Below are 19,140 nucleotides of genomic sequence, written 5' to 3' on the forward strand. Positions count from 1 at the left end.
CCAAACTCTGGCTAAGAAACCCAGAGCAAATACTGTGCCACTTGACAATTGAGAAACACATTTTGCCAAATTTAGATGCCACTTGACTTGTCTAAGGGTCTTCCTTCTCCAGCAGCATGCAGACTTGGGCCATTTAAGTTAATTTACTCAGTATAACGAGGCCTCTTATTTCTCCAAGGAAAGATTAGAAAACATACAGTTCTTGACCATTTCTGGACCTATTTAAATAAATGGTTTTTGGTGGTGGTTGTTTGTTTTTTAATGATGATGAGCTACCCCTTTGCCTACGAAAAAAGAGGAATGAACAGATGAACTTTCGCCCTTAATGACTGGGGGGCTATGGCAAAATTCTAGTGCTCCAAGGAGGGCTGACTTGTGAGAGGGGCATGGATTGTCCTCCGGCCCCAACACCACAAGCCTGGCTTACCTTTGTTGTACAGGGTTCCATCGAAGTAGTAGCTTCCTGTGTAGAAGCCAGTGGCATGTTCGATCAGGTGCCTTGCCCAGGTGTTCCCAGCTCCCGGGAAGCTTGACAGAGCCACAAACACCTTAGACTTGTTGGGCAGGAACTTCCTGTCTGTACACCGGGTGTCTGAAAGTCCACAAGTCACCATGAAGTCCCCAGCACTGTGATCTCAGATCGATTGTTGGAGTCCTCTGGACAGGGACTGATCATTAAGGGACCTGCCACCTATACCTTGCTCTGCAGGTCAGTGGCTGCTGATTGATAAGACCTCCCGTCCCTGATGGCTAGGAATTGGGTGCTCCAGGGATCCTTGCCCCACTCTGTCTCTATGGGACAGCCAAAGCCTCTTGATAGAACTCCGAGGACTGGAGGACTCCAGGTTCTGCTAGGGGAGGTGGACAGGGCTGTGTCTGGACCCAGCCATTGCAGTTCCATGTTCCATAGCTGGGCTAATTTAAGGCCAACATATGTGGCTTCTGGGAGAAATACAAGTTGTTGGGGGATGATCCCTGGAGGTACTGAATGACAGTGGGGATGCTCCTCCCTATGAGATAGTCCTTCCTATCAGCCCCTAGTCCAAGACCAGCACAGGTGATGTGATGATGCTCGCCTCGGGGACTGCCAGTGCACGGGGGCTTCTGAGGCCTAAGCATCCCTCCAATGTCTCTGAATCTTAGCCTTTGCATTATCCCCTGGAGCCTCCCTCTCTCTGCTTTTCCTCTCTGCCTCTTACACTCATATTTCCAAAAGGAGCCTGGTCTCACCCTAGCTTTTCTCTCCCTCATCCACTGAGAAGAGACACTGGAAACTCTACATACCCTATGCCCTGTGGCTGCACAGTCAGGCGTACCTATCCTTTCTAGCTGCACAGCTCTATGGCCCCATACCCAATGGCACAGCCCAGGAAGTACCCAGAGCTCACCTTGCACAGGTGTCTGGTAGACCTCACAGTAGCCAGGTAGCCCTTGTGCCTCCGGGGCTTGGCTGCACAGTGCTCCATCCACAGTGTCCCGCAGGCTGAATTGGGGGGTAGGGTAGGCACAGTAGCAATCCCAGCCCCGGAGGATGGCTAGAGGAAACTCCTGTGGAGAAAGAGAGGAAGCGTGTGAAGGAGTGGCTTGTGCCTGTAGCTCTGGTGTGAGCTGGACCCTGTGGGGGCGCTGCCACTCATAACAGAGACGACCGCTAGGCTCTGTGTTCAAACCAGGGACAGTCAGAGAAGTGAGATGTGACTTCTACCCTGCAGGAGCCCAGAGTGGACAGTGACAAGCCAACAGTCACCACACTGTGTGAGACACCATGGGAGGAGGCGAGCAAAGCGCAGGAAGCTGGGCAGGTCCTAGGACTGGGTCCCGGATGTGGCTAGGCATCTGTCAGGAGCAGCATGGTGGGCGAGGACGTCAGGGAAGAGACTTGCATGCATGAGTGAACTTGTGAGGACAGGAAGCCAGCTCTGCTGCCACAGGGCAGCTCAGGGTGTGTTGTGTCACATCATTAAACAGACCTTGAGCCCCTATTGTGGGCCCAACTACCTTGGTCAGCTATGTCTCCAGGAAAGGGACAAACCCCAATCCTTGGCCTGGAGGTCCCACAGCCAAGTTGGGGACAGGTCCCTGTAGTCTTTTTTCCAAAGGTGGAAGATTAGAGAAACACAAGCCACACCTTCCTGACATGCTCTGAAAATGGAAAGGCTCCACCAGTGAAGAGACTGGAATGCCTCCTTTTGAGGCCCCAGCCAGCTCTCAAGTGGGTTCTGAGTCCTCTCTGGAGTGTCCACATCATACAGCAGAGAGAACATTCTGAGGACCTGGATGGGAATTCTGGCTCACTTCATGTGCCACAGTGGACAAGACGCTTAACCACTCAGAATCTCACTGAAGATAAAAGGTAATAAAATGCAACAGGCTTGAAGGCTTGAGGAGAGGGACCCCAGTGGCTGGCACCCGGTAGGCATTCCACATAGGCCTGGGGCATTTTCTGCTCCTTATCCATTTGAGTGGTAACCACAGCTTATTAAAAAAGATGCACCCACTTCCCTCACACACGTCTGTGAGCACCCACTATGTGCCAGGAAGCAGGTGGGACACTCAGCCCCACCCCCTAGTATCCCAAGGGGAGTGGCAGGCCTCGTAGGCTGACTGCATAACGGAGGGGGGCAGTGGGTGGACGATGGTGTTTGCTGAGACGGGAGCTGGCGCTGCACAAACCTTTTTATTTTTTGCCCACAGCAAGAAATCTCATAAATAAATAAGGAAAATCAATAGCGTTTTCCGTGCGTGGCTTGGTAAAGCTGGGGAGCTATGCACTCGTGTTAGACAAGAGATAGTGTTGCAGCCAGGGGAGGTGAAGCAGAGCCTAGGGGATACGACCAGGAAGAAATGCTGATTGCTGACCCTCATGGTCCAGCAGCCCCTCTCCTCTGAACCCAGTAACCTCTGACCCTCACCCCCATCCTTCTTCATACCAGCATGACACCATGCTTGCTGGCATAAGGGGCTGACAGATCCAATCATGTCTCTTTATGTAGATTCCACATGGAGCCTCCACACTGCTTCACAGATAAGCCCCTTCGGTGGCCCTGGCTGGGCTGACTCTCACCACAACTCAGCCAGCTTTTCTGGAAGCAAGCCTCCCTGTAGGTGTGAACTGACTAAAGTGGTGTGACCTCTGAAGTTCCCACCGTCCCCCTCCAGCACACCAGTGTCCTGCCTCATCCCTCGGTAGTGCCTTCGTCCTAGCAGGGGCTCCCAGGCCCTCATGATGCCTTTCGGGAGCACGCAGTAGTGTGTTGGTGTCTGGCTCCTTCCAGCACACACAGGCTGTGAGGGTGGAGTTTCAGGGCGAGACTCCTTATAGAGTAAATCAAAATGAAGCCATTTCAGTTGGGATGGCCCTTCATTGTGATGGGTGTCCTCACAGGCCCAAGTTCAGGAAAGACAAACACCTAAAGACAAGTGTCTAAGGATGGTAGGAGATAACAGGCCAGGGAGAGAGACTTAGGAGAAACCAAGGTTGTGGGCACCTCCACCTTGTGGTTCTAGTTTTCGGGTCCAGCCTAGGTCAAGGTTAATGGGTGCATTGCAAGTGGTGCTGATGCAGCAACCGGTATCAGCTAAGACTCCCTTCCTTGGTTACTGGGTCAGGCTCCCATCTCAGGCCACTGCACCTGCTATCCCAACTGGAACGTTCCACCTCGCACACCCTCTCTTGTTTTCTTCCAGCCACCATCTCAGAGAGGCCTCCTCTGCCTACTCCTTCCCAAACTACAGTTCCCCCCCTTCTCCATTGCTATGCAAGAATTCCTGACGAAACACTTTCACCCCAAATGCACAGCTTGGTCAGCCTTGACGAAGAGACCTGGAGACAGGCAACACTTCGAGGTTCTACTGTCCTTTCTCCAGCATCTTTCTCTCCCTCGAGCTAAGCAGCCGCTCTCCTGCTTTCGATCACCGCAGATCAGTGGCGTCTATTCCTGAGTGCCGTATAAATAGAACCACCGGGTGCGTGAATTTTTTTGAGCCTGGCTTCTTTCATTCAGAAAAACATTTGTCTAGTCTGTCCTTGTTGCTTTACATGTTGGTAGCTCATTCCTTCTCCCCAGACCATAGAATTCCACGTACTGACGGACTGTGTGTTGACCGACTCACTTTTTGGTGGCTATCTGAGCTGTTTCCCATTCTTAGTCGCTGTGAATTAAGCTGCTATGAGACATCTAAGGATGAATATTTATCTCAGGTACGAACCTGCCTGGCTCTTCACCGATGTGCTCACTACCACACAGCATATGCATACTTTATTTCTTGTCCCGGTTTCTTGTCTGAGAATGTAAACAGGGAAGAGATTTCTATGTCCTGTGTGTGACCACATGAGGTTCTGAAACGGTATCTAGTATGTGGCAGGAATTTTAATAAAAATGTTTTAAATATGAGTGTGTGAATGAATGAATGAATGAATGAATGAATGAATAAATCGAAAGCTCTTGGCAACCAACCATGCCATACTCTTTCAAGGTCAAGAGCATCAGAGGGTATGGGGGAGGAGAAAGCGATTATATCAGAGCAAGCCCTCCCAAGCCCTGCTATCTGAGATTCTTGCTGAGGCCAGCAGTCTCCTAGCCTAAGTATTCTGCTGAGGCCCATGGGCTCCTGGGCCTCTCCAGTGACACTGGTGTTGCCGTTCACTTCCATTCTCATATCCCGGGGCTGCCCATCTTATATGCCCATCGCTGCCCCCCTACCAGTGACCCGAACCTTTCTGCTTCCCCGAGTGGATTAAACTGTCAACTTTCCGGGTGTTTTCAGAGCAACGGGAGAGCTGCAGACAGTAATGCAGTTTTATTTACAACACAACCGCCTCGGCGACATCACTGGATTCTGAAAACACAGAACAATTTTCAGCCCCGTGGGATTTCGAGGACACGATTTCCATAAAAATTAAATATTGATGAATCTTATCTTTCTGCCAACTTCCTAACTCTACCATGCCCCTGCCCCCACTCCAACCTTCAATGAGAGAAAAAGACAGAGGGATGGGGTGGGGGGTGGGAGTTGAAAAAAGCCAAGCAGAAAAAGCAAGCAGAAAAGCCAGAGCGCAGTGTGGGGCTTTTGGAATCAGGCAGAGCTGGGAGAGCTAGCTAGGCCTGCATCCTGGGACACAGGATGATTCTGCACCTCTGGGCATGAGCTAAGGTACCTGGGATGGGGACTCAGTGGGACCACTCCCACTGGAAGTGGGTCCTTGCATCAGGCAAGGACCAGGTCTTGAGACAGAAGAGAGCTCTGTGGCTTGCAAGGAGCCATGAGCAAAGGCCTGGCCTCTGGCTGTAGGACTCTTCATTCACGTGGGGTCTAGGGTCTGAACTGATCTCAAGGTGCCTTTCAGAGAGTACTTAACAGCTGTGATGGTAGGAGTGTTAGGGAAGACTCAAAGAAGAGTGCCAGGGGCTTCATCTGCAAGACCTCCAGCACTTTCTCAGTGCAGGCCCTTCCCACACATCCAACCTCAAGATGTTGCCAGCTCACACTAAACTCCCTCCTATGCACACAGGTAAGTCTGAGCCTGATGGCTTGGGGGAGAAGTCAGAGTGTCCCCAGGGGACCTATGGGTATCAGTAGGGTGCCATGGCTTTGGGAAGGCCTGGGTCCACAAGAGGTAGACAAATTAGACCACCTCCCAGAGAATACCTTCCAAATAGAGCGCTGGTGAAGACCCACCTGCCCACCAGGAGCACAGGGGCCTGCTATCCATCCACCAAGGCAAGAACCGGCTTCTCCCAAGTCAGCCTCTCAAATGTCCCACCATCTAAGGAGCCAGGGCAAGCAGAGGAATCGCTATTGACACAATCACTGTCTGCACCGCAAACATCAGCCACGACATCACTGGATCCGTGTCGTCTTAGAGTAGGCATTCTCACCCTATCCAGCACAAAAGGTGGAGGATGTGGGTGACAGGACCATCCAGCATCACAGATGAGGAGGTAGCCGTAGCTGGCAGGGCCTAGGACTCAAATGATCACAAGCTCAAGTCTTCTCTGGATCAATTTGAGAAGGACAAAGCACAGTTGGAAAACATATCGAAAGTCTTCCACATGTACATGTGAGACCACAAATCCTCAGCTCCCTTGTCAGCGGAGCTCCAGGAAACAATTGCGAATGCGCTCCTAGGGAAGGAAAGAAAATAAAGAATACAAACGAAGCGAGGAAGTGGGTCTGAGATGGAGCCCTCCCTAAAGTGCTTGCCTGGCAAGTCTGCGGACAGGAGTTCCAGAACCCACACTTCAAAAGGGTAAATGGGGTGGTGCACACTCATGATTCCAGGATGGGGAAGGAGAGTCAGCTTGATCCCCGTGGCTAAGGCCAGCAAACTTAGCCTACTTAGCAAGTTCCAGGCTAGCGAGGACCCTGTCTTAATAAAAACCCAAGGTAGATGACTCCTCAAGGATGATACCAAGGTTGTTCACTGGCCTCCAGGTCATATATGCACACATGAGCTCTTGTGTGTGTGTGTGTGTTTGTGTGTGCGTGTGTGTGCACATGTACACAGTCATATACACAAGACAAAAGAAAGGAGAGAATGGAGGAGGGAGGGGGAGAAATAAAGGAATAAATGAGGGAGGCAGAGAGAGAAGAGCTGAAAGGATGGGAAGGGGAGGGAAAGAAGGATTGAAAGCCACACAGCCAGAAAAATCACAGCATGGCGACAGAAATGCATAAGCCTTATTAAAGAAGGGGATGGATGCAAGATACAACCGCCCAAAGTGTACATTAGGAAACAAAGCACTTGCACGCACACCTAGAGTAAGGTCAAAAGACTGCTTATGGTTTTAGCTGTGTTTTTCTAATGCAATAAAGTTATAAATAAGATTTATTTCTATCTTTTGCACCTTCAACTTCTTCTGTAACCGATACCCTTTTACCTTTGCAACCCTCTTAAACAATGCATGTTTTAAAATCACATACGTGGTTCAAGATCACCGGTTTTGTACAGACTTTTAGGTGACTCTGCTATGCGCAACACTAGGGATGGAGCCAGGGTCTTATACACGCTATAAGGGCTAAGTGAGTCACATCTTCAAAGCTCGCTCTTTACAGATTACTGTGTAACTCAGGCTAGAATTACACTTACAACCAACCGGTCCCTGTGTCACCTGAGTGCTCAGATGGCAGGTGTGCATCACCCTGACTGGCCTGGAGCACCATACCCAAGCTGCTACTGGAAAGCACATATAAAAACGCAGCAAAAGTAACTCCCTTCCTGTCAAGGCTCACAGATCCCAGGCTCCCACGGATGCAGCCATTGACAAAGACATGAATGCTGCCCGGTTGCTGGGGGGAATCTCCCTGGGGCAGACCCCTCCCAGCTACTGAGACTCAGGGGGATTTAGTCAGAGCAGGTAAACTGAGTGGAAACAGGTGCAGAGTCATGTCTGCCTTCCTTTCCAGTTCCCCAGGCATTATGACTTGGGGACAGCCACACCTTAGTAACCTGCTGCAGACGGTGTCAGACTTCACTGCTTCCCACTTTAGAATTCTCACTCCCACTACAGTCTCTGCTCCCGCACGCAAATATCAGTCTTCAAATTAATTACCCTAGACGGAACCAGTGCACGGCAAGCCATCTAACCTCCCCCACCCCGGCTGCTTCCTTGTGTGGAGCGAAGGCGGCATCAGGATCCTGAAAAGGAGCAGGTTTCCTTATATCCAACATGAACATCACAAATTAGACAAGACCGCGTAGCAGGGCTTTAAAAATGCATTATTTGGGGGAGGGTGGAGAGATGGTTGAGTAGCTTAGATCCCTAGCTGTTGTTCCAGAGGTCCCAAGTTCAGTTCCCGGCATCCACAGTGGGTGGCTCACAACGGACAGTGAAGTACAGCAGGGGAATCTGATGCCCTCTTCTGGCCTCTGTAGGTACTGCACTCATTGCACAGACCTGACTCAGACACATAGAATTAAAAAAAAACAAAAAACCAAAAAACCCTTTGTTCTGTGTAGTCACTGGTAAGGAGCCCTGGCTACTATAAACAATGCCTTGCTCAGGACCCTATAAACAGCCCTAATGAAATCCACTGGGTCATCAACATAAATAAAGATGGGAAGGCATTAGAGATGCTGGGTGTCAAGAGAAAAGGGATCAACAGAACCAGGAGGGAAACAGGAGGTGGTGACGGGGTGCGTTTGATTAAAACACACTATTTGTACTGGGAAGATGGAGGATGAAATCCATTATTATACATAATTAATATATGCTAGTAAAAACAGATCATTAAGAGAGGCAGACTTTGCTCTCAAATGTTCTCCATCCTTTGGTCATCTTCCGGAAGCTTCTTAAATCCATGTTAGCTATCTACTGCAAAACTAGGGATCTTTATCTATGAACCCACAAAGAAGCTTTATCGGGTAGCTCAGAAGTGGGGGCACGGCAGGGAGGACCTTGCTCCTCTGCCTCAGAGCACCCTCCCTCACACATCTACTACTCTGGGCACACGCTCAGGCTTAACGCTGCCCCGTTGAGCATTCCGCTGAGAGCATCCCCAGCACAACTCGCTCCCACAGAAGTCTGGACACATTTTCACTGTCTGTAACACAGTGTACTGCATGGTTCTGGTAAGAGTTTGGCCATTCCCACTGCGTGTGGCATCTGAACTGATTTTCTGGATCAGTGAAGAGGTAATGAGGTTGGTGCTGGACAGTCCTGCCGTGCCACTGCCACTGGGCTGTCTAGGGAAGGAAGAACTGCGGACGGCCAAGTGTTTCACTACTGCTGTGCCACCACCACTCACCTTGTACAGGACAGAAGTCAGGAAATGGCTCCAGGAAATGCTCAGGTCAATTTCCAGTGCATTCCCTACCCCAGGCCTTCATGCTGAAAGTGGGATTCAGTGCTGTGGGGAAGGCAAGACACTGCTGTACATTTAAGTTGGCTCTTCAGGGCTGTGGGTCTTAACCTCCACAGACCTTGGTCAGAATGCGTAGTCTGAGTCGTGACCCTTGAGGGGAGAGCTGCTATTGGCACGTCATGGCCGGAAGTTGGGGTCCTTGCTAATATCTTATAATGCAGAGCTCTTGAACACAATGAATTCTCCAAACCTCAAGATCTAAGGCTTGTCAGAGGGAGAGAAAGGAGACAGGCCAGCATCCTGGGGACCAGGGGTGTTAACTCTGATACATCCATCAGTGGTGTTTTACAGGCTCTGCTATGGCCACAGCTGGAAAATCCTTCACTCCTGAGGCTAGCCGAGCCCTATCATAAGTTGACCTCAGTGGCAGCTTTGCCGAGCGTCTCTGAGGCTCACCCTGAAGGAGCTGCCTCCAGGAGGATCTATGGCGGACTCTGGTCAGATCAACTCTCCACCCACATAGAATTCATCATACCTCCAGGTGGGTCCCACATCCTCTCAAGGGAATTTGGCTGACATAGCACCTCTTACCCCTCCTCCATCAACGCCACTTGCCTCTCGGGTCCAAAACATCCTGTTTACAGATCGAGTGTCAAGCGACTCCTAGCACCTCACCCCCTTCTATAGCAGCGGCGACTTCCTGTTTTCCATTGTGGAAAATTAAAAGCAAAACCAAAGGAAACCAAACAACCCAGGGAACATGACACTAGACATCCAAGGCTCTTCATAACTTGTCTCCACCCTATCTTTCTCACCGATTCCCAGATGCCCTCTTCTCCCAGTGGACTGTCCACTTCCCTTATCCTTCTATCTGCTCACTCTGCTCCAGATCCTCCCAGAAGTTGTGGTCCTCCTCCCCTTGAAGGTATCTCCATCTCCTTCAGCCACCAGCCTCTCAGTCATGCAGCTTGGCTCTTCCCCAGCCATGAGCTCTCTCTTCCTAACCGTGTGCTGTGCTACACTCATTGCTAGGCTCTCCTGGCACCCAGCGCACGATTTTACCTCTGTAAACGTCAGCCCCCGCAATTTGGCCAAACCCTGCTCCTCGTGGGTTGCTAAAAGCCATTTCCAACTTGAAATGCTATAAAAGGTGCCTCTACCACAGCTGCAAACCCCTGCAGCTCTCGACAATGAGACTCGAGGAAATGTCCCTTCCTGCTCCATCTGACTCGGGGGCTGGGGCAGGAGATGAATGGGCCGATTCCCACGCTTGATGTTGGGAGGACACAGCCACGTCCGAGCACCTCAGGCACCTTTTCCATAGGGCTCTGGCGAGCCATGCCTGCTGCAAACGCTAACGCCAAGCCAGTAACTCGCCCTTGAGATGCATCTGCAGGGGAGTCAGACAAGGTGCTAAGGTGCAAAACGGCTTATGATACCGGGAGCCTGCGGGGATCTTCTGGCACACATCACTGTGAAAGTGTAGTGGTGTGGATTTGTGCCAGTAAATATGAAGGAGAGCTGAAAATAGCAAGGAGCTTCTCATCTTTAAATTATTGTCTGTAACCACCGCGCAGAGCTCTCTGGGTTCTAGAGGGCTGCCCAGGGGGAGACACATCCACAACACTGAAACATTTCCCCAGGACGTCTGTCCCCTCCCCAAAGGAGGGGAACCCTCTAAGAGTGGCTGCGTCCCCGCCCACATCTCAGAAAGAGGTGTAAAGTTAGTACAACCTTTGCCAAGGGCAATCTGGCAGCAGAGACTGAATAACAAAGCCAACTCCTGAACCCAGCCTTGCCTGGGAGAGTGTTTTGGTTTTGGTTCTTGGTTTTTTTGTTTTTTCTTACAGATTCACTCATACAAAATGACCTAAACGCAGTCTTTGCAGCACTGTTTGTAAAAGCAAACGACTAGACACAATCTAAAAGCTGAACAGTAGGGGATTTGGTTAAATAAATTATAGGACATCTGTGAGGCTGGGAAAGACTGGAGTTCACTTTCTTACACCCATATGGAGCGATCTCTGAGGGATGGTGGTGGCAGAACTGGGTCAGTTCAGCAAAGTGCAGGCATCGTGGTACCAGCAGCCCTGGGGTTAGTAATAAGACGAGTCTAGGAGGCAACTGTTTGAATATTCAGTTTCTGGAAGTGGCTGTGGGAAGCCGGGGCAAAGAGCCGCCTCCCAGGGAGAAGGCTGGGAGGAAGAGAGGCAGGAGACAGCCATGAGCCTTGGTTATCTCTTTCCTGTGTCCTACACAAACATATTACTCAAAGCTACCCCGGGCGTGTCCAAGCCTGCAGTCATGGTGACTGGATGTTCCCTGTTCTTTTTGTCATCTCTCCCTCACCTTCTGTCACGAGGAGAGGTTGCAGTGTGTAAAAGCACAGATGGCGGATTCAGGAGTCCTAGCGGTGCCTGTGTCCAAGCTTATCCCTCTGCAAACCTGAGCTGCCTCCCACAGCAACCCCGGAGGTGAGGAGGTCCCCTGCTGAGAAGATTAAAGCAGATAGTCTTTGGAGAACTCCTGGCCCCTCTAAGCTGCTAATGCCTGGCTTTTCTCCTGCTCTAAACCCCAGACATTCCACATTCTGGGAAGCTGGGGTTAGGGATCCTCTGGGGGAATGGCTCAAAATTTCAGCTGCATTCTTTCTTTCTTTCTTCTTTTTTTTTTCTTTTCCGGAGCTGGGGACCGAACCCAGGGCCTTGCGCTTCCTAGGCAAGCGCTCTACCACTGAGCTAAATCCCCATCCCCTGCATTATTTCTTTTTAGCCACAGGCGGGGCTGGCGGTTATTTGGGTGTCCTTATTCCCGCCCCTGCCGAATTTCGCTCCCACCATGAATACGAGAGGAGAAAGTGGTTTCCCAGGCTACATGCATAAACTGACTTCTGGAGGGACTGTACTGTGTGACCTACGGACCCTGATGGCAGTGGCTTTGAAAATGCTGGTGAGAAAGCAGAAGTAGAGGAAAATGCCTGTAAGAGCTTTGTTCTTGTCTACCTGGCAAGAGAAGCACTTCCAGAGAGCTGAGGAAGCAGGAAGAGGGCGGCACCCAGTGTGGTTCCGAGGGGGAGGGGGGTGTTGAGAGGATGTGATCAGTTTACCGCAGCTGCCCCTGCTCCATCTCCCCCACCCCCAACACAAACCCCCCACCACATACAACGGGCCACGCAGCTGCAAGTTCCCAGCTCCACCACTACTACCTGAGCCTGTGCAGACAGCTTGGGTGCTCTGCCTTAGCTGCCTTAGTTTCCTTACCTCCCATTAGGCCTTAAGAAGATGGAATGAGTCAACGCAGGTAAAATGCTTGAAGTAGCACCGTGCATGGTACGTGCAATTTGTAAATGGCTGTTTCTGTCCGATCACTGTCATCGTCTCCACAGGCAATGCCCTCTCCCCCTCTTAGTTCTGTTCTGTCACGCTGTCAAAACCCACAGAGCACCGAGGCTCCTGGGCCCCAGCACAACGGAATCAGCCCCAGCTCCCAGCCTACCATCACCTACACCTAAAAAACCACACCATCCACCCATAGTTTGGTGATGGCTGAATCCCAGCCTAATACCCCTGGGCTCTGTGGACACAGAACTCCCTACTGCACCTCACACACTCCTGACTTTGAACTTCGAAATCCCCACCTGCCTTTGACAACTCCTCATCCTACCACAGAGTGAGCACATAGAGTGGGGGGGGGCGCAGTGTCCTCCCCAGCCCAGACAGACCTAGCCGAGTTCTACTTCCCTTCTAAAGCCTGGATTGAGCCACCAGAGTGGTATGGCCCCTGCAGTCAGCCACAGCCCTCAGCACAGACAATAGAAAATCCATTAGCTGTCCTTAAGGGTTGAACTGGCTTCTCCCTTTGTTGGAATAAGGTCAACTTAACATGTGACACGTGCCAAGAGCTCCCATGCAGAGAGCCACACAGACACATTCTTTCCAGCTTTAGGACCTTCCCTATCCAGCCTCAGACCACAGCAGGTGCTACCTGAGAACTGTCCAACACACCCTGTGTGACACTAGATCCATGGCTTGGCCCTGCCGTCTACTCCTTGGCTCCCACCTGGGCTATCAGAGTGGATGTGTGTGGTCCAGCATGGACCCCGACCCTGCTCTGAAGACCACCATCACACGGTATGACGGAAGCATCATACAACGGTAACAGTTCTTACTTTCTGGGAACAGAATCCAGAACACGTCTCCACAGTCACGTTGGCCTGTGTCATGGAGGAGGAGAAGGTGCGGGTGATGTTCTCGGGCAGCGGGAAGCACCCTCGGTAGGTGGCAGTCCGCCCTGCGGGGAAGGAAATGGGGTATTGATGAACAGTGGCATCTGTGCTTGGCTTTGGGTCTTGAGACCCATGTGACTGTACTAAGGAGGGGCAGGGAGAGAGAGGAGAGCAAAGGGTCCAGATGGGATTGAATCAAACATCTGAGAGAAACCCACATGGGGACCATGATCACCAGGGACTCTGACAAAGGTTATGTGGCTGTAATGCTGTATTAAGGGATCACTTTTCCTACCACAGCTCTGGTTGCAGGGGTGAGGGGGTGAGTGGCTGTCTTTCTTTCCTTCACTTTACATTTTTTTCTTCATGTTAGCTCCCACAGTAGGTGATCTGACAGGCTGATAGTCTGGAAAGTTCTACGACTCATGAGAATATGCCTGAAGGAGGAAGTGGAGCTGCGTATGTGGACTGCCCACTGTCTCTTGTTGTGCTGCGGCAGACAGAGCACTCCGGGGCCTCCCAATGTAACTGCCTTCACTCCCACCTCGAACTCCTGCTTGGATTCTAGGAATACTCTGCAATCCTGTGTCACAAAGGAACCTTCTTGCCAAGTTGTTCTTCAACCTTCTGGTGGAAAAGCTCAGTTCGCTCTTTGGTTCCCTTGGTACTGAGCAAACCTTCTGGAATGTTCCAGCACCAACTGCTTGGGGATAAGTTTCTCATCCCACGCTCCTCTTCATAATAAGGTCTCCTGAGGCTTGACATCTTCTTTCAAACTCGTTCTACCTGTCACATCTCCTAGCCAGCAGCACAAACTTCCCAGCCTTGGTCAGTGTGGGAATAACTTTTCCTTATAAACAGTCAAGTGCAGGTAAGATCTGGATGTAGAAGCCCATCCTGATTGACCACAGAATCAGGGGTTTGGGAATCAGTGCATAGAATTAGGAAGGCCACTTGTTGCAGAGACAACAGCTAGCTTTGAGTCTTCAGAACCTGGGCTGTCCAGCCCATCACTAGCCCTGTGTCACAGACTAAGACACCCTTCCTCACCTACATCCTCAAATCTGAGGACTGTTACGGAGACACTGTGTATCCCAGTTCCAGATGCTAACAATGGTATCATCTCATAGTCACACATCTGCTCAGGACTGGTGCCCCAGCCAAGGGCAACAGCATCCTGCCCCCAAGGCTCTGTGCCACCCTGTGCCAAGGTCAGGCCACAAAGAACAAAGATTTCATTCAGGCCAGGGACCTAAACCACTGGCATGGGACAGACACTGAGAGTACAGGCTGAGGGGCACGTGGGAAGGGAGGGCCATCAGGGCAGACAGAGCATGGAGGAGGACAGTAACCAGTGACCCAGGGAGTCTAGGCCATGGCGGGAACGGAGACCATGGGACTCTGGAATGGAGCACTTCAGAAGGAAGGTGTAGTGGTCCTCTTTGGTTCCCTGCATGTAGCCTGAACACTGAGACACAGCCAGCATCAAAGGGTGCTGAGTGAGTGAATGAATGGAACGAGGGGGTTCAGCAAACTGGGAGGCTTGGCAGTCACAGAAGTGGTCTGTGTGCACCACTGACATAACGGTTAGTGGATACTGGCATTAAGTGCAAACTATTCTGTAGCTCAGCTCTGTGTCCTCAGGTGAGAGCCTTGGGACCATTTGGGGCAGAAGAACACTGTCCAAGGAAGACACTGCTAAGGTGTCGGCACTGAGCCTGATCCCAACTGGAAGGTAATGGAATGTTTGAGCATGTCCTAGCAGCCACAAAGCTGCACTTTACAGAAGGCGGTCACCTGATCACCCCTGGCAGCCTGTTAGTAGAGCCCCCTTGGAGGGGGAAGCAGAGCACAAAGGTCAGCCACACAGTTGACTGCAGAAACGGCATCTACACCACTGCCAACATGAACCATGACAGCAGTTCCCGCCCACTCAAGGCAACGGCTGGCCCAAATGACCAGACCGTCTGTCCCTCAGCCAATCAGAAGCAGAGGTGAAAAGAGCTGTCTCCAAGTTAGTGACTGAGCACAGTAGGAAGCTGGTAGGGTGGGTACCAGAGTCTACCTCAGGCCTGATCCTGCTGGGGCTCGGGTAAGAGGGATAAAGAATCAGGCCAAAGAAATAAAAGATATGAGAAGCTAGCATAAGGTAGTCCAGTCCTCAGAGGGTCTGTGCGGGGGTCCAAGTGACAGGGTAAACTTCATGTCTGGCACATGTTGGGTACTGGTAGGTTTTTGTTGAGTTAATATACGCACTAGCAAATCCTTGAGCTCGTGTTTATATAGTCCGTGTCTTCACATCAGGCCACTCCCTCATCTAAGCCCTCTCAGCACCCAGGCACATCTGCCTGAGGCAGGAAGCACCTGAACAGCGGTCAGGCATGAGTCACTCTCCCCGTACTCTGGCCCTATTCACAGTGGCTGTGCCCCACCATGGTCCTCAGGACTGGGCTAGTTCTTCTCAAGCTGTATAATCTTGAATTGTATGCTCATCTTTGGTGAGAATTTGTCTGGAGAGCCCTCGATGCTCAGGTTTGCTGGCACAGCTCTCCTGAGAGATTTTGTATTTGTTCCCTTAAGAACCTCCCAAACCCCAGAACCAACTTTTGTGTTGAGCTTGCAGACCCCGGCAGATGAACCCCCAATTATTCACAAGTGCACAGCTGTAGTTATACGGTCTCAAGTCTTCTGTCTCCTTGAACCAGTTTCAGATGGTCCAGTCCACCACCCTGCTGCTAGAGGTCTAGCTCTACTGAGAGAAGTTAGCAAAGAGAGAAGTGAAACGAGCCTTCTGCAGCCACAAAGCACACCCAGTCTTCCTATGCAGCTCGTCAAAGGACAAGGGAAGGTGCCTGGTCATGAAGCCAGGCAGTTAGGTCTGGACAGCCCTCACTCTCTGTCTGCAGCATGCAAGGGGACAGTCAGGGATGGGTGACAGGGAAAGAGGGAATAGATTCTGGCTTACAGGATGTGGGTTAGGTGAATGGGACATGGACATGAGGTTGGCACACTCACGCTTCTTGGCTCCTGACTGCTGCAGCCCCACACTATACACGGACAGTCGGTGGAGAGCCCCACACATGGAGCCTTTCTCCCCCTTGCACTCCTGGTTGCACTCCTTCAGGCTGACACGTGTGGCCGGCAGCCTGTTCCCACAGTAGCACTCTGCTCCAGCCTCCAAGCCAGCATAGACATAGGACCTGCAGGGGCACAGAGTGTGGGTGAATCCAAGCTGGGCCCAGAGCTAAGACTGGAGTCCAAACTATGGAGAGGTCAGAGTCAGGTGATGGCTGTTGGATCTCAGGGATGGACTTGAAGTTGAGATGAGGTTTGGGTGAGCAGACAGGGGCACAGTCATCAGCATGGCCTAGAGCAGTGGTTCTCAACCTGAGGCATGCAGTCCTTTTGGGGAGTCAAACAACCCTTTTACAGGGGGTGCATATCAGGTATCCTACATATCAGATATTTATATCACAATTCATAACGGCAAAATTACAGTTATGAAGTAGCAATGAAGTAATTTTATGGTTGGGGGAGGGGTCACCACAACAAGAGGAACTGTATTAAAGGTTTGCAGCCTTAGGAAGGTTGAGAACCACTGGCCTAGGGAATCAGGCTCCATCTAGAGTTATAGGTCATGGAAGTGTAGGGATAATGTTTTCTTTGGAATAAACTATTGAGCTCATCAGCTTGGAGAATGAATTTCAGTCTCATCCATGGCCTCACGTTATAAAGGATTACCCAGTATAAAGGATGTGTGGGAACGTGGTCCTCAGTAGGTGTGCAGAGCTCTGAAGCATTTGCCCCTTGCTATGGTATAAACACACAGATGACCTCAAGCTGCCTAAACGCAGATCACAGGTGCAGATTTAAGCGTGCTCAGTGCCAGCACAGCACTGGCCTGAAGCCCACACAACAGATGAGACTATGGGGCCCTGTTGGCAGCCCCCTTCTCCTCATCCTTACTCATAGGCACCACTACAGCATAAGAACAGCATAGGAAACAGAATCTATAGAGTATCATACAGGGCCACAGCTACAGAAAGTGGACCATGGGAGAGCCCGGAGTGAAAGATCACAGAGTAATGAAGTCCCATCCGGCTGCTGTCTCTCTATAGAGTGATGGAAGATGTCATCACTTGCTCCCTCTGAGCCTCAGTTTTCGTAAATAGAAAGAGGCTAAAATGAGACGCTGGCATCCTCATGTTCAGCCTTACCTTTCTCTGGGCTACCAAGCATGGGGAAGGTGGCCCTATCATTGCTTTCTCCAGGTATAACGTGGAAAACAATTCATGACTACCTAAAAGAATAGGGGTGGGACTTGACTTACAGAAAATCATAAACGAATCTAAGGTGATAGACATAGGTGAAGAATGCTGTGTGTTCATGCTCTCTGCCTGTCTTCTGACGTGAACACACACACACACACACACACACACGCACACACATACACGTGCATACACGCATACACACATGCACGAGTACACATGCACACACACATGCACACACACATATGCATGAGCACACATGCACACACACATGCACAGATGCACATGCACACGCGCACACGCGCGCACACCAGCTGTGATTGTCCCGTTAATAGGGACAGAGAGATGGCTAATAACCACAAGGAAAGCTGACAGTATCTAGAAAAGTAAATTGTGCTGTAATACAAGTAGAAATGGATTTTCTAACCGCTGGACTGGCCCTCAACTTTATTTTAATTGAGGCCCATTTGTCCCTTTATTTAATTTTAAACAGATGAGTAAACTAGTTTTCGATGGCTCCTCATCCTCAGCTATAGCCTGCTCAAAGAACTCCCACGGGTCACGGGGCATGTCCCTACCACAGCAGGCATGGAAGCCAAGAAAGCTGCTAGCATAGATATGCACTTTCTCCTGGAGATTAGAATCTGATGAGTGGACGTGTAATGGCGTCGGGATGGCCAAGCGACAGCCGTGATGTCCCTTGGTCCCGAGACTGCCTTCTAACCTCATTCCAGCACAGTCAAAAGCCCGATCAACACTCACCTCTCAGCACAAGCATCCTGGCAGTGGGACACAGTCATCTTTCTCAAGTCGTAAAACACTGCCCCCTTCAGGGTTCTCTCCTGGCCCTCTTCACTGAAGCATCCCAGGTAATTGCCTGCAAGGAGGAAGCACAGCTGAGATGATAGGCCCAGGGAAGGCCCCAGCCAGGGGCGACCATCCCTGGGGAAGTCTGCCCACCCGCCAGTGGGGAAAAGCTGGGGTCTCTAGCCATGGCTGGCCCATGCACTGCCCCAGAAAGGAGAGGGGATAAAGGATCCTCTTCTACTTCCTTCCCCTCAGCACAAGAGCCAAGTGGGCAGCTGGGCAGCTTTCTGCTCCTTTGCTCAGTTAATAGCCTACTGTGTACATAGTTAACAGCCTACTGTGCACCCAAAGGGAGTGCCAGGAACCCATAGTCAGGCTGACTGCAGCTTTTCTCCACCACCCCTCTTCCCTGTGCTTGGATCTGAGTTTTCGAAAGAAAGGATTATTCACTGTATGTATCGGTGGATACAGAGTCATGATTCAATACATATGTAAAATGGCCAGATCAAGGTAGTTAGCGCTGTTACACACTTGAGTCCGTGTAACATTGACTTAATGAGCTCACCCTCCCTTCCCTTGCTAGGCACAGAGAGGCCTTCTGCCTCTACTCGGGTCCCAAGACAAGGTTTTACCACCTGCACATGAGCCACAGGGAGCTTGGAACCCAGGGAAAGTCTGGAATTAGTTAACCTAAGAGTTTCCATAAGCAGAGGACTCTTTAAAACAAATCGGCTGTGTTTTCCTAGCATAGGGGCAAACAGAGTCTGTCGGTTGTGAGGCAGGTGTCCACGTGGAACTGATACAGCCTGGTGACCGAGACGCCCTCTGCCATACCCTTATCAGTTCTTCAGTCAGAGACACTTGGGGATGATTCCAGAGGGTAGTGTCACCATTGATCCAAGCATGCCGACACCAGTGGGAGTTGCTGGTAGCCCTACCCTGTCATGGACAGGAACGAGATGCCTCCCAGACTTTCGGAGAAACTTGGAGAAGGCAAGCGCAGCCCCAAGCGTGTAAATGTCACACGCATCACTG

The 19,140-nt window shown here is 51.0% G+C and overlaps 1 protein-coding gene across 1 annotated transcript in view; it reads right to left on the bottom strand.

Annotated features, from left to right (window-relative positions):
• Nucleotides 1–19,140, bottom strand: part of Wscd1 (WSC domain containing 1) — a 30,668-nt gene that overhangs the window by 5,564 nt on the left and 5,964 nt on the right. Inside the window, exons 2-6 of the mRNA XM_032911774.1 lie at nucleotides 18,061–18,175; nucleotides 16,046–16,230; nucleotides 12,974–13,095; nucleotides 1,389–1,548; nucleotides 428–592 (exon numbers count right to left, since the gene is read on the bottom strand). Coding sequence (XP_032767665.1) covers nucleotides 428–592; nucleotides 1,389–1,548; nucleotides 12,974–13,095; nucleotides 16,046–16,230; nucleotides 18,061–18,175 — 747 coding nt within the window. The remainder of the gene's footprint in view (nucleotides 1–427; nucleotides 593–1,388; nucleotides 1,549–12,973; nucleotides 13,096–16,045; nucleotides 16,231–18,060; nucleotides 18,176–19,140) is intronic.

The sequence above is a fragment of the Rattus rattus genome, chromosome 9, assembly GCF_011064425.1.
Source record: "Rattus rattus isolate New Zealand chromosome 9, Rrattus_CSIRO_v1, whole genome shotgun sequence".
Lineage (NCBI taxonomy): Eukaryota > Metazoa > Chordata > Mammalia > Rodentia > Muridae > Rattus > Rattus rattus.